General features: G+C 41.0%; 1 protein-coding gene across 1 annotated transcript; it reads left to right on the top strand.

Annotated features, from left to right (window-relative positions):
* The first annotated feature begins 1,334 nt into the window (after positions 1–1,334).
* LOC117785922 (protein espinas) lies at positions 1,335–13,814 on the top strand. Its single transcript, XM_034624197.1, has 5 exons — positions 1,335–1,817; positions 3,840–3,953; positions 4,273–4,401; positions 10,272–10,475; positions 11,714–13,814. Exons 1-5 carry the CDS (start codon positions 1,335–1,337, stop codon positions 13,196–13,198), a joined length of 2,415 nt encoding a protein of 804 aa, XP_034480088.1. The 3' UTR covers positions 13,199–13,814.
* The last annotated feature ends 90 nt before the right edge of the window (positions 13,815–13,904 follow it).

Raw genomic sequence — 13,904 nt, 5'->3', positions numbered from 1 at the left:
ATGCGCAGCAGCTGCAACTCTGCAACAGCAACAACAACAACTGCAACAACAACAACAGCAACAACTTGTTTACAATTGCAGTCAGAACGCATTAGAAATGGCCAAAACGTTGAATTCGAATGAGTTTTGTAGCTCAGCTGGCTAATTGCAAATGGAATTGCAATTGTGTCAGCATTCATCATACTCATGTGAATGAATATTCATACTCGTATTAGCTCAACGATCAATTTTTAGGCTGCATGTTAACAAATTAACATGCCACATGCTACAAGTGGCTGGGGGGCAAGTAATTGTAATTTGACATAAGGAAATAAATGAAGCGAATATCTATTACATAGCAAACATAACAAGAAATAAATAAAAACAAAATAGTTTGCATAACAATTTTTAAATAATAATAACGGGTATAAAAAAAACAATATTTTTAAAATACAAGTTGTAATAAATATACAGGACTGTTCCGGTTTTCACTTCCACTTTTATAGGATTTCATAAAAGGTATTTTCTCAAGCTGCATTTATGCTAAGTACTTCAAAATTATATATTTTCACTTTATTAAACTTAAATTCATCAATTTAAAAGAGATTTAATATGCAAAATATTTTTAAAATGAAAGTAAAACAGGACGAAGATTTTTACTAACGATAAATCTTGCGGAAAGTGAAAACCAGAACAGGCCTGATAAATTTAAGTGCATATAAAAGCTTGAGTTAAAAATAGCTAGGGGGCTCCGCGCTCTGCTCGCATCGCTCACGGTGCTACAGTTTTTCAGAGAAGTTTTTCAGAAGTGCATAAAAAAGGTTGAGTTAAAAAATAACTAGGGGGCTCCGCCCATTGCTCGCATCGCTCGCCGTGCTACAGACTGACAGAGATCCCGTACTTACTAAGGAAAAACCTAAGACTGTTAAAAATTTAAATATATTTAGATTACTCGACTGTAGGAAACCCTAAGTCAATTCACTTAAATTCTTGGTACGCAGAAGATTCAATGCTCTTGCTGTGCCCTTTTTTTTAAATTTTTTGATTAAATGTTCCTATGACAGTAACATGATATAGTAAGCTGATTTGATTCAAATTTGGTCAGGATATATAAGAGCAACTTAAATGCATATTCTATTAATTTGGTTAAGCTATCTCATACTTAAACTTTTTTATACTTTGCATAAAAATAAAAATATATAAATTATGCTTAATAAAATTTCCTTTCCTTTCATTTTTCTGCTTGCAGCATTCAGCCAAATATCAAGTATAAGCCCACTCCAGCGCCTCGCAGCGGCAACACTAACAGCAACAACAGCAACAACAAGAGCAACAACTTAACCACACACCACAAGATGCAACAAGCCGGCAGCAGTTACTACACGCAAACGGAAAGTGAGCTGCTGCAACTGGAGGCGGGGGGTGGGGCGCCCTTTCCGCCACAACGTGGCGAGCAGACGTTGCTGCTGGCTTCCACATCGCAGCAGCAACAGCAGACGTCGACGTCGGCAAGCGGTGGCAGCCAGGCGACAGTTTCGACAGCAACATGCAACAATTTGGATGCACCATCGACGGCCAGCAGCAGCGGGACACCAGCGCACTTTGTGTCGCCGCTGCAGAGACGCCACTGTCAGCCGCCCAATCACTTGCCACTGAACTCCGTGGTGGCATCACCGCTGCGCACCGCCAGCTACAAGACGGCTGCCTCCACCGCCAGCGTCTATCATCACAGCCACCATCAGCAGCTGGACTTTCAGCGCAACTCGCAGTCGGACGATGACAGCGGCTGTGCACTCGAGGAGTACACCTGGGTGCCGCCGGGTCTGCGACCAGATCAGGTAAGGCCAAAGCGAACTACAGAGTTGCCACTGTGGAGGCAGGGCGTGTCATTGGCAACACCACCACATACGTGTACTCCTATATATAGCAATTTGTCACAACTAATTAGGTGAAATCAAATGTTGCCAGCGGGGAGCAATTTCGTTGTCGATTTCCATGTGCTTTCGTTTTCGTATACGTTTTAATTTTCATTATACCCTGTGCTGGTATATTAAGTTTGTGCAGAGTATGTAACAGTTAGAAGGAACGAAGAAAGAAATATATATATTCTTGATCAGCAACAACAGCCGAGTTGATACAGTCCGTCTGTGTGAACACCGAGATCTCGGAGTTGGTAAGAGCTAGACGCACCAAATTTGGAATGCAGATTAATTTTAATGTCAGCCAGGTCGAGTTTATATTCAAATTTTGCCACGATCCCTCTAGAAGCGCGTAATTTGAATAAGCCTACAACACCTTACAGTCTTATGATTATAAGGACCTGTTTTTCAATGTCTCCTTATACTTATACTTTAGAGATATTTTCAAATTTGACATTAATTTCTATACATTTTACGTAAAAATTTCTCTAATAACATATACATAGTATGTATTACATACTTTAGTTATCAAACCCCTTAACTAGACATTGAAAAACCGGCACTAAGAGGTAGACACTTTTAATTTGGTATGTAGATCCCTGGATTGTATACGCTGATGCAGCAATTTTTATTTGTGGATCGGACCACCATATCATATAATTGTCAAAGGAATGATTGGTCTCAAGTAATAGTACTAAAAACCTTATTTGTTTTTTAAGATATATCAACCAATCTGACAGAATAAGCATTAAAGTTGGTCTTATACATCCCGATAAAAATTATTAAAAATTGGTCCACTATATCAGGTTTTAGTATGAAAGAGATCTTTGTTTTCTGAAATATATCAACCAATCTGACAGAATAAGCATTTAAGAAGAAATGTTTCAAATCGTTCTACTATATCAGGTTTTAGTATTAAACAGATCTTTGTTTTCTGAAATATATCAACCAATCTGGCGGTTCACTATATCTTATGGCTGTCATCGGAAAAATTGCTCGAAAATGTTCCAAACGACATCTAAAAGCCTAGGCCTAGGATATTCTACTGTCGAGTGCGCTCGACTTAATCGCTTGTTTTCGCCCGCAACGCTGAACATTTCGGTTTTGGCCACCTGCTGTGGTTCATGGGCTGGACTTTTGCTTTCGTTTTCAAAAGCGAATCCAGTTCAATGCCTGGCCACGTTTAAGGAAATGCAGCGACAACTTTAATTGCGGCCTAAGCGGATTTCTTTATTTTTGGGCATTTGGAAAATTATCGCTCCATATCGATTGGCAATCGATTGAAAGCGAAAGCGTTTTGTAATTAAATCGCTGCCGCATTTGGCTGCAATTAGACCTGGCCAAGACACGGCCAATCGTGGTCGGGGTGGTGGCCCAAATCGCACACTGAAAACTGAAAATAGAAAACTAAAACGAAATGAAAAAGACGCTTACATAATGGCCAAGTCAATGGGAGGAAAAACGCTGGGAAAAACAGTCAAATGGTCGACAGTTTTTGTGAGTTTTTGTGAGTTTTTCTGCATTTTTTGCTCAACTCTGTCAGCTGCATGTTGCATGCTGCATGTTGCAGGCAGCCAGCATCATGACTTTTGCGACATTTTCCACTCTCGCACGTTTCACATCAATTTTTGTGGCTTTTTGTCGTGGTCCAGCTGTGGGCGTTTTTTGTTGTTTTAGCCAAGTTGGTGAAAGCGTTTTGTCACTTTGATTAATTCGTTATGAGTTGTCTGTCTGTCTGTCTGTCTGTCCGTCTGTCTGTCTGTAATGAATTAACACAATTATCACGAAATGACCATGTCAAATGGGTCAATAAAAATGGCAATAAATGAACTTAGACTGGCGGCTCTGGACCAACTTGAAGTGACAGCTTATAGCCAATAACTGCAGTACTTTAAGCCATTTGTTCTAAACCATTCCACTCTGCTCTCTGCTCGTTAACAGGTTCGCTTGTACTTCAGCCAGTTGCCGGACGACAAAGTGCCCTACGTCAACAGTCCGGGGGAGAAGTATCGCGTTAAACAATTGCTGCACCAGCTGCCGCCGCAAGATAACGAAGTGAGTATTAGCCAAAAGAGGCAACAGGGCCAAAAGGAAAGCAGCAGGCAACACGGAGCACTCAATGGCAATGGCAACGCAATCGGCGACAAAGAGAGTCCAAGCATAAAAATGCAGTTAATGTTTGCCAAGTTGTAAAAAAACAACAAAAGGAAATCGAAAAAAAAAATAAAATAAATTTTGTATAAAAATCAAAGCAACAACGAGATTAAAAAAGTTGACGTTGCCGTTGCCGTTGCCTTTTTGGAGTTTGCTGTAAAAGAGATTTTAATTAAAATTTACAATACAAGTAACTGGCTGCTTTCTTTGGATGTTGCAGGTGCGCTATTGCCACTCGCTGAGCGACGAGGAGCGCAAGGAGCTGCGCATCTTCTCGGCCCAAAGGAAACGCGAGGCGCTCGGAAGGGGCGCGGTGCGGTTGCTGTCCGATGAAAGGCCCTGCAAGGGGGTAAGTACTCGCTGCCATTTTAATTGTGAGCACAAAATTTGCATTTTATTATGAGCAACAAAAGGCAGTCCCCCCTTTTCCGTACTCCCCCCTTCAAGATGGCAAGTTTCGATTTCATATTTTCGCCAGGCAGGACAAAGTTTTGCGCAAAGTTTGACAGGTCCGCAGGTTTAGCTGCTGAAATCCCTATATATATATATATATATTAGAGTGGGTGGTTCTTAAAAAAGCCAAAAGAAATTGACAATGGCGCCTGACAGAAACAATAAGCGAGCGAGCGAGCGAAAGAGAGAGAAAGAGAGAGGTAGAGTGTTGCAAGTTGGCAGCATTTCAAATAAAAGATGACAAAAAGATTTCATTAAGTACACTTTTAGCAAACGGCAAAGTGCTGCAAGAAAATGAAAAACGTTGTTGCAAAAACAATTGCAGCCAACTTGCTTTGCTTGCAACACAAAGGCTGTGACTCCGACTGAGACTCCAACTCCGTCCGTACTCTACGACTGTTGCAAGTTGATGTTTTTGTCTATGCCATGGCGTAAAAGTGAATGTGCTGTGCAACGCAGTGAAATGGCACTAAAGCACAATGCTACACTGTTAAAAAAAAATTCTCTTAAATCAAGATTTTGGTCTTAAAACTAAGAATTATGGTCTAAAGAATGCGTCGAATACATCTTGGTTTTAAAAACATTTCAAATTAGGCCAAGCTCTTAGTTTAAGAATAAATGTTCTTAAAATTATAATAAAAAAATAAAGAATTATAAATAATTTTATAATTTATAATTTTTATTTTTTAATTTTGCTTTTAAACATTTTATTCTGACTTGGTAATTTTAGAATACTTTTTTTTTAAATTTAGAATAAGAATAGAATAAGAAAACACATTTTGGTCTTAAAAACATTTCAAATAAGACCAAGCTCTTACTTTAAGAATAAATGTTCTTAAAATTAAAATCAAAAAATAAAGAATTAAATTAAATTTTTTAAATTTTAAAATTTATAATTTTTTTTAAATTTGCTTTTATACATTTTATTCTGACTTGGTAATTTTATAAAATTAATTTTCTTTTGTTACTTGGTAATTTTATAAATGTTATTTTGATTAGTTTCGATCGGGATTCGAACCGGCGACTGCTGCTTCTTAACTGAAGCGGCGACTCTAACCAGAACGCCACGTGACAACTGTTTGTTTCATATGAAATTGTACATAATTATACTTTCCGAACAGTTTAAGATTTTAATTCTTGTATTCAGAACTTTGATTTTTTAGATGAATATTCTTAGTATAAGTAAAATGTTCTTAAAATGCGCTTATTTTAATAACAAAATATTTAAGATGTACGTTTTTTATTTTAGAAGTTGTTCTTTTTTTACAGTGTAGTAGCATAAAATAGTAGCTCTCTGCTTGTAGCTGTGGCACTTTCAGTGGCAGTGGCAGTGGCAGTGGCAGTGAGAGCTACCCTTTCAACTTGCCCCCAATCCCTTTGATTGTCCTCACGCAAGAAATTTGCATTGTTATTAGCTGACAGTCTCTCTGGGCGAAAGTCTGGACGAGAGTCTGGTGCGTGCTGGCTAACCAACTTCAACTCCAGCTCCAGCTTCAACTTCAACTTCAGCTACAACTTGAAGTTGAGCTGGAACTGCAACTGGAACTGGAACTGACACTGCAACCCAGCTTGTTGGCCAGCTTCACATCCATATTGCTGTCTGCCACGCTTGGTTGTGGAGCTTGATTTTATTGTGTTCACATTCGCCACTCGTAAAACTTATTAAAAAGTTTATGCCGCATGCTGCCAGTCTGTCTGCCACGTACACGGACGTTGCCACGTCCATTTGTCCATTTGCTGCCGCATCTTCAGCTACGTGCGTGGGCGTTGCAACTTCTTCAGCTGCTTGCCGCATTAAAGTTGTGCGCAAGTTTTCAGTGATTTCGTTTCGTTTGGTTTGCTTGCGGACAGTCCAAATTGGCAGGAAACTTGCATTCATTACTTGCTTGCCACAGCGACTTTTATGGCCAGAACTTGCAACTTGCCACTTGCCACTTGCCACTTGCAGCCAGGACAGGTTAGAGTTCATTAAACAGACGCAGAGCGTGTGAAGTTTTCAATAACTTTTGCCGCCTCATGTTTAATGTCAAAGAGCAGCTAAATATTTGAGCTCATGTGTTTGATCAATGATTCAAGCTGTTAACTTGGCCAAAGTCTCTATATACTTAAGATAATTTCGTTGGTATCTATTTAATTTTGAGTGTAACTAAAGAACAATATTTGCTTAAAGAAAACTTTGAAACACGCTTAATTCCAACATTCCCTCCCTGATTTATCATGAAATTAATGAGCAACAGGTGTTCACTTTTTCGGTAGCCAATCAACACGATAAAACTCATTAACTATTGGCAAAATCCATAAAAAAAAATTAGATAAAGATTGGCTAAGACAGGTTTTATAAGATACCAAATTATCTAGCTGCTTGATAAATGATCTGTGGCAAGTTAATCTCAAATTCCAAATTGCAGCATTAGTTGCCGACATTTATTTATTTATTTTGTTTATTTAACGTTAAGTAAAAGCAGTTCACTAAAAAAAATGTTTAACTATTGAAAAAAAGTTAATAATGATATATGTAAGATTTTTACAATCTTTAGAGATTTTAAATAGAAATGCTTATGAAAATAACCTCCTTAAATGTTAGAGATTTGTTATTTTCGAACATTTTTTTTGTAACTGTTTTTAAAGATAATTAAATTTTAATTAAATAAATATTTAACTTTGTCAAATCTCTCAAATTTTATTTTAGACATTTGAAAGCAATTGTTTTTTTTTCTTCAAAAACACCAAAAATTTCTTTTGGGTTAGAGATTTGTAGAACACACCTTAATAATGTTGATTTTTCTAAGGTCTAGCGGCATTTCTACTTTTTAGAGTAGTTTATCTGACTCTGTTAATTTGTTATCCTAACAAGTTTGAGAATTACATATTTAATTAATAAAACTTAATATAATGTTAAAAAGTAACAGAAAATAAAAAAATTTCGATGGATTTTAATTTGGAATATTTCACACAATTAAATTAGAAGTAGGCCGAACTTAATCATTGCAAGTGCGTTCCAGAATGACTATGGATTAATGCATAATTAATGAAATCAATGATAAGCTTAAGCGGATTTCATGCTAGAGGAAAGATTGACGAACCAGAGCAAGTCACTTGAACTGCTGCTTTAAATTCACAGACCATAACCGACCTGCTAAACGGACGTTAAAATGCGAACAAAGCAAAGGTTGTCCTTCCCTCCCCTAGCAGCAGGAAAAGAGGGATGAGAAGGAGAAGGAGTAGAGTGAGAAGGCGAGGACAGTCAGGCAGAAATTATACTTAAAGGAAATTTATGAAAACGCTCAATGATCCTGAATGATGCTGCCAGAAAGCACTCATATTCACTCAAGCGTAAATGACCAGAAACGTGCGTCAAAGTCAGTGAAAGGTTCAGATAGAGACAGCGACAGTGAGAACGAGATAGAGATGGAGATTGTCAGTGCCAACTGGCAATGATTTTGGCCAAGTCCGATTTTCCACACGAACAACAATGGAGTCAACAAAATTGAAGCATGGCCAGAGCGGATGTGACAGCAGAACTTGACAAGGATGTGACACTAAAGGTCGTCCTGCCAACGATGAAATACAAAATAATTATAAGAAAGACAGCGCTCAGTGCTCAGCTGGTTGAAATATACTTTTAGCCTGGGATTGGGAATGGGAATGAGGTGCTTGCCTGTTGCCAAAAAATAAGTAAAAAGTTGGATCCTAATGCTCCTGCCCTTAGTTTTTTGTTGCTGCCCGTGTCTGGGCCTGTTAAGCAAAAAGTTTATGTACTGAAAAGGGCACGATAACGAGCGTCATTAATAATTTGAGCCACTGCACAGTGTACACTGTACAGCACGGCTTTAAGGGATGGGCTGGCTGGGCAGGAAATTGTCTTGCTTGTCTGCTGGGAAGTTTGTCGGGAAGAGCGTCAAAGTTGGATTAAGGGTTAGCAAGAGCTCAGGAGTCGGGACAGTCCGTCGACAGTCAGGTGGCGCCTCCCCACGGCAGGCAGCGTCAATTTGTCAATAGCATAATTGTCTGCAGTGCTCGAGGATTTGAGTTCAGGGCGAATCGTGTTCGGCGTTCGGGGTCATCAACTGTTTGCGACTGCGACTGGGATTAATTGGATTGATAAGATAAATGAGCAGCGATTGTTGTGATTCGACTGACATTTAGCGCAGCTGTGAGAAATGTCCTTTTAAGTGGACACATTCTGTGGCAGTTGCAATCACAGCAAAACTTTTGCACTTGCAATGTCGTCACCACAGAAACTACTTAAACCGCTTTTCCCGGGCCAAAGTTCTGAGTGTGGAAAACCACAGCAAAGTGCTGACCAAAAGCAAGAAAAAAACGGCAAGATAAAGAAGAAGAAGAGGACGAGCAAATCCGCAACCGCAACAGGCAGAGCAACACATTCAAATACATCATTAGCAACATTTTTGGGGCAAGGTTTGAGTTCTCTATTCTCAGTTCTCTATTCTCAGTTCTCAGTTCCAAGTTCTGAGCCTAATTAAAGTGCTCGGCTTGGTTGCTGCGCAGTTCTTTTTCGGCGATAAATTCTGGAGTTGGCAACAATTAACGACGCATGCAGTGGGCCAAGTTAGGAGCTACTTACCAGGCAGCTGAGTTGCCATGGAAATTATCAACCCTGTACTAGCAGGCAGGATGGGCACTTGCTGTCAATGTTTAATGGCTTGCAAAAGTAAATGTTGATTGCGGGGGACTGAGGTTTAATAGCCTGGAAAGTTAAGAAGCTGCACACAGGCAACGCCTTCGCGTCCTTGCAACGTCTTGTGGCTTCTGTGGCGCTGCTCGGGTAATTTGCGTGCGCCAAATGAAGAAGACAAGTCAACGGGCGGACGGACAGACGGACGGACAGACGGACGGAAGCGGAAGTTGAAGCTAAAATGGCGCAAATTGGCAGAGACTTTGTCAGGGAAAAAGAACCGCCTAGGGTTGAGGTTGTGCTACCACAAAATGTTGCCAGTTAGCGTCGCATGTGTTAAACTTTTTTGGGCCAAAGGCATTCATAAATCAAGGCAATTGCGCTAATTGCTTTGCCACGCTCACAAAATGTTGGCAAATTCGAATGGATATAAGTTGTATGTACTAAGTTGTATGTACCTGTTACCACTGGAAACGTCTTAAACGGGTTTGCGGGTGGTAGCAAGGCAACTCTAAGGCTTTGTTGACCCTATTAGGTGCCATGGCTTACATAAATGAGTTCATTATGCGAATGCCTTTGGCTTTAACGAGTTGAGGTTGCGGTTGAGTCATTAAAAGCAGCGCTTCCGTTAGGTTCACTCCGTGACACAACACAGCAGCATTTTCCATTTTCCATTTACCATTTACCATATTCCTTGCGGCCGTTTTCAGCTTAATATCATTTTTCCTGGCTGTTTAAAGTCTCCCATCTCGTTCTCTCTCTCTGTCTCTGTCTCTGGGGAACACTTGGTAGCCTCGACTCTCCTCACAGATGGCCGTCAGCTATTTTTGCATTATTTCCGTTGTGAAAAAGCAAAACCGCAAAGCACTGGAGAGTGAGAGAGAGAGAGAGAGAGAGAGGCAACTGTGTTCTCGTGCTGGTTTGCCATGTCCTCGCTTGGGGGGCTTAAGCGTTTTATTACCGTTATTTAGCATTTATAGCCGCTTAAATATATTTTGGCCAAGAGAGAGCAGACGCTGCAGATTTCTATCGCCTGACGTCTGTACAACTTTAGCATATTTCTGTTATTTATACGGTTTACCATTCTCTCCTCTCTCTCTTTCTTCCCTTTACACCTTCGGGTTGGACAGTGCGAGGAGCAGCTATCCGGTGGTGACATTGTGGTCTTTGCCCAGCGCTTGGGCGCCCAGTTGTGTTGGCATCCTGGCTGCTTTGTGTGCAGCGTGTGCAAGGAGCTGCTCGTCGACTTGATATACTTTCAGCGCGATGGCAATCTCTACTGTGGCCGCCATCATGCCGAGACCCAGAAGCCGCGCTGTTCCGCATGCGATGAGGTGAGTACGAGTCCAGAGACTAAATAAACCACAGAACCAAAGGATCCGATTGTTAGGTTTGGAATATAATTAATGTAAACGCTTACCTGAAAGTTACCTTAGAACTTTAAGTTTGTACCTCATTTAAAATTGCATTTTCTTCGAATTTTATTTTTATTTTTTTTTTTTTTTTTTGAGTTTATGAGATTACAGTACACGAGATTACTTAAAGGCACTAGTCACATTCTAATTCTAATTTATTTAAAATTGCACCTTCTTAATTATTATTATTATTTTTTTGTTGTTTTTAATTTTTTCCTATCTCTCAAGTACATGAGAATACTTAAAGTTTAGGCACTAGTCATATTCTTCCCCTTGTCTGTTTGTTATTTCTCATGCTGAATGGATTGAATGCTTTTGTTCTCGTTCTACAGATCATGTTTTCATTTAAAATAGGATTTTCTTCTCTTTTTTTTTTTTTTTTTTTTTTTTTTTTTACAGTACATGAGATTACAGTACATGAGATTACTTAAAGTTGAGGCACTAGTCACATTCAAATTCTGAATTATTTAAAAATGTACCTTTTTACATTTCTTTTTTTTTCTTTTTTTTTTTGAATTTCTTCCTAGCGCTAAAGAACATGAGATTACCTAAAGTTTAGGCACTAGTCATATTCTTCCCCTAGTCTGTTTGCTATTTCTCATGCTGAATGGATTGAATGCTTTTGTTTTCGTCCTACAGATCATCTTTTCATTTAAAATAGGATTTTTTATTTTTTTTTCTTTTTGGGATATTTTTTCCTACATGAGATTACTTAAAGTTTAAGCACTAGTCACAATCTATCTCTTGTCTGTTTGTTATTTCTCATGCTGAATGGACTGAATGCTTTTGTTTTCGTCCTACAGATCATTTCTTCATTTAAAATGGGACTTTTTTTTTTTTTTTTTTTTTATTTCTTCCTAGCGCTAAAGTACATGAGATTATATAAAGTTATAACCCTAGTCACACTCTATCTCTTATCTGTTTGTTATTTCTCATGCTGAATGGATTGAATGCTTTTGTTTTCGTCCTACAGATCAAGTTTTCATTTAAAATTGGATTTTTTTTTTTATTATTATTTTTTTTTTTTTTTGTTATTTCTTGCTAGCGCTAAAGTACATAAGATTACTTAAAGTTTAAGCACTAGTCGCATTCTATCTCTTGTCTGTTTGTAATTTCTCATGCTGAATGGATTGAATGCTTTTGTTTTCGTCCTACAGATCATCTTTTCAGACGAGTGCACAGAGGCCGAAGGTCGCACCTGGCACATGAAGCACTTTGCCTGCCAGGAGTGCGAGCATCAGCTGGGCGGACAGCGGTACATAATGCGGGAGGGGAAGCCGTATTGCCTGGGCTGCTTTGATACCATGTTCGCCGAGTACTGTGACTATTGCGGCGAGGTCATTGGCGTCGATCAGGGTCAGATGAGTCACGACGGTCAGCACTGGCATGCGACGGATCAGTGCTTCTCCTGCTGCACCTGCCGCTGCTCGCTGCTGGGTCGCCCCTTCTTGCCACGCCGTGGCACCATCTACTGCTCCATTGCCTGCAGCAAGGGTGAGCCGCCAACGCCGTCGGACACCAGCTCGGGGCCTCAGCTGAGGCCGACACATCGCGCCTCCACCTCCAGTCAAATAGCGAGATCGCCCAGACGCGCTGGCGAGTCGACGGGGCGTGGCACGGCGGGCAAGAGCAGTGGCAGCCATGGACATGCATATGTGGGGCAGCCGGGGAAGAGTGCGGGCAGTGCGGGCGACTTGCTGGAGCGGCAGGAGCGCAAGCGCATGGAGGCGGCAGGCGTGGCTGATCTGCTGTTGGGTGGCGGTGTACCAGGCATGCCACGACCCGCCCATCCGCCGCCCATAGATCTAACCGAGCTGGGCATTAGTCTGGACAACATTTGCGCAGGCGACAAGTCCATCTTTGGCGATGCACAACTCACCTCATCCATGCCAGACATGCTGCTGTCCAAGGCTGAGGACTCGCACAGTTATCAGAGCATAGACAAGATCAATCTCAACTCGCCGAGCAACTCGGACATGACACAGAGTACCCAGGAGCTGGCCAATGAGCTGGAGCTGGACAACGAGTCTGTGCGGGAGCAGGAGCTGCCCCACGATGGCTACGAGCAACTCTTTGCCGCCAAACAGCGCAGCAATCGCAACTGCAGCGACGAGCTGGACGAGGAGCAGGAGCAGGAGCAGCTGGACAACCGACCGCCGTTAAAGGAGGTGCGCTTCCACAGCGTGCAGGACACCATGTCCCGCTCCAAGAGCTACACGGACAACTCGAATGCCCGACGTCGTCGTCGGCGTCGCAATCAGTCGCGTAGTTCCTCCGAGATGCAGATCAATCAGACGAATCTTCGCCTGCACAACGCGCAGACGCAGGCGGGCAGCGGGGCACTGAATCTGCTGAATAATCTGGACAATTGTGATGTGGCCAGCATCTGCTCCACATGCTCCTCGAGCTCCTCCAGCGACATGGACGACTACGTCTACAGGCTGCCCGCCCGCAAGCACTACGGAGGCGTTCGAGTCGCCTATGTGCCCAATGATGCACTCGCCTACGAGCGCAAGAAGAAGCACGCCCAGGCCCAGGCCAGTGATTCGACCATGCTGGGCGGAGCACCTGGCAGCGGATTGGGAGCAGCGTCGGGCATGCCGGCGATCATGCACGAGAGCAAGAACTGCACTATATCATGACCACCTCCCATGCTGCCGCCACCGCCGCTGAATCTCAGCAGCTACTACATACTGGACACCATTCTGGAGGAGCAGAGTCTCAGCCTGTTGCCCGAGAAGAAGCCCGGCTGTCTGAGGCGTGTCTGGAATTTCTTTGGACTCGGCAAATCTCGCTCCGGCAATGGACAACATCTCTACAACGTCTAGAATCTAGATTGGAGTGAATTTTTTTTTTTTTTTTTTTTTTATTGTGATGAATGAATCAGCATTATCATTCGTGTAATGTAAATAAACATATCGAATACTGTATTATAGAGCATGATATTAACGCTAATCTTAAAATCGGTTAGCTGTACTGTACATTATATTCCTTCCCATATTTTCAACTTCACATTTATTTAATGTCGTAAGTCACAAGTATTTCAACATATGAGATAAAGAGCAGAGATATTCAGCTCTTATCAGAACTCTGTACAAAGCTAAAACATATATCAATATTGCATTTACACATATATAATATTATCTATATATTATTATTATATAGTAACTGATTAAGTATTGTAGTTGTAAAGCTAAGAATCTGCCACTTTTAATCGAGCGAAACGAACACAAAACAAGAAACGCAATCAACGAACAATAAATCTATAAATAAATAAATTAATAAAAACAAATCAACAAATTAACAAACGAAAACTGCCAACAAAAGAATTTGTAAATGTCCAAGAAA

The sequence above is a fragment of the Drosophila innubila genome (genome assembly GCF_004354385.1).
Source record: "Drosophila innubila isolate TH190305 chromosome 2R unlocalized genomic scaffold, UK_Dinn_1.0 1_C_2R, whole genome shotgun sequence".
NCBI classification, from domain to species: Eukaryota; Metazoa; Arthropoda; class Insecta; order Diptera; family Drosophilidae; genus Drosophila; species Drosophila innubila.
Note: the sequence above shows the minus strand (reverse complement) of the source record. Positions and strands in the feature narration are given on the sequence as shown.

Excerpts from the sequence above, each read along its gene's own strand:
- LOC117785922 (XM_034624197.1), top strand. The coding sequence starts at position 1,335 with ATGCAACAAGCCGGCAGCAGTTACTACACGCAAACGGAAAGTGAGCTG. Across the intron at positions 3,954-4,272 it reads TGCCGCCGCAAGATAACGAA|GTGCGCTATTGCCACTCGCT; the intron begins GTGAGTATTAGC and ends TGGATGTTGCAG. Across the intron at positions 4,402-10,271 it reads ATGAAAGGCCCTGCAAGGGG|TGCGAGGAGCAGCTATCCGG; the intron begins GTAAGTACTCGC and ends CGGGTTGGACAG.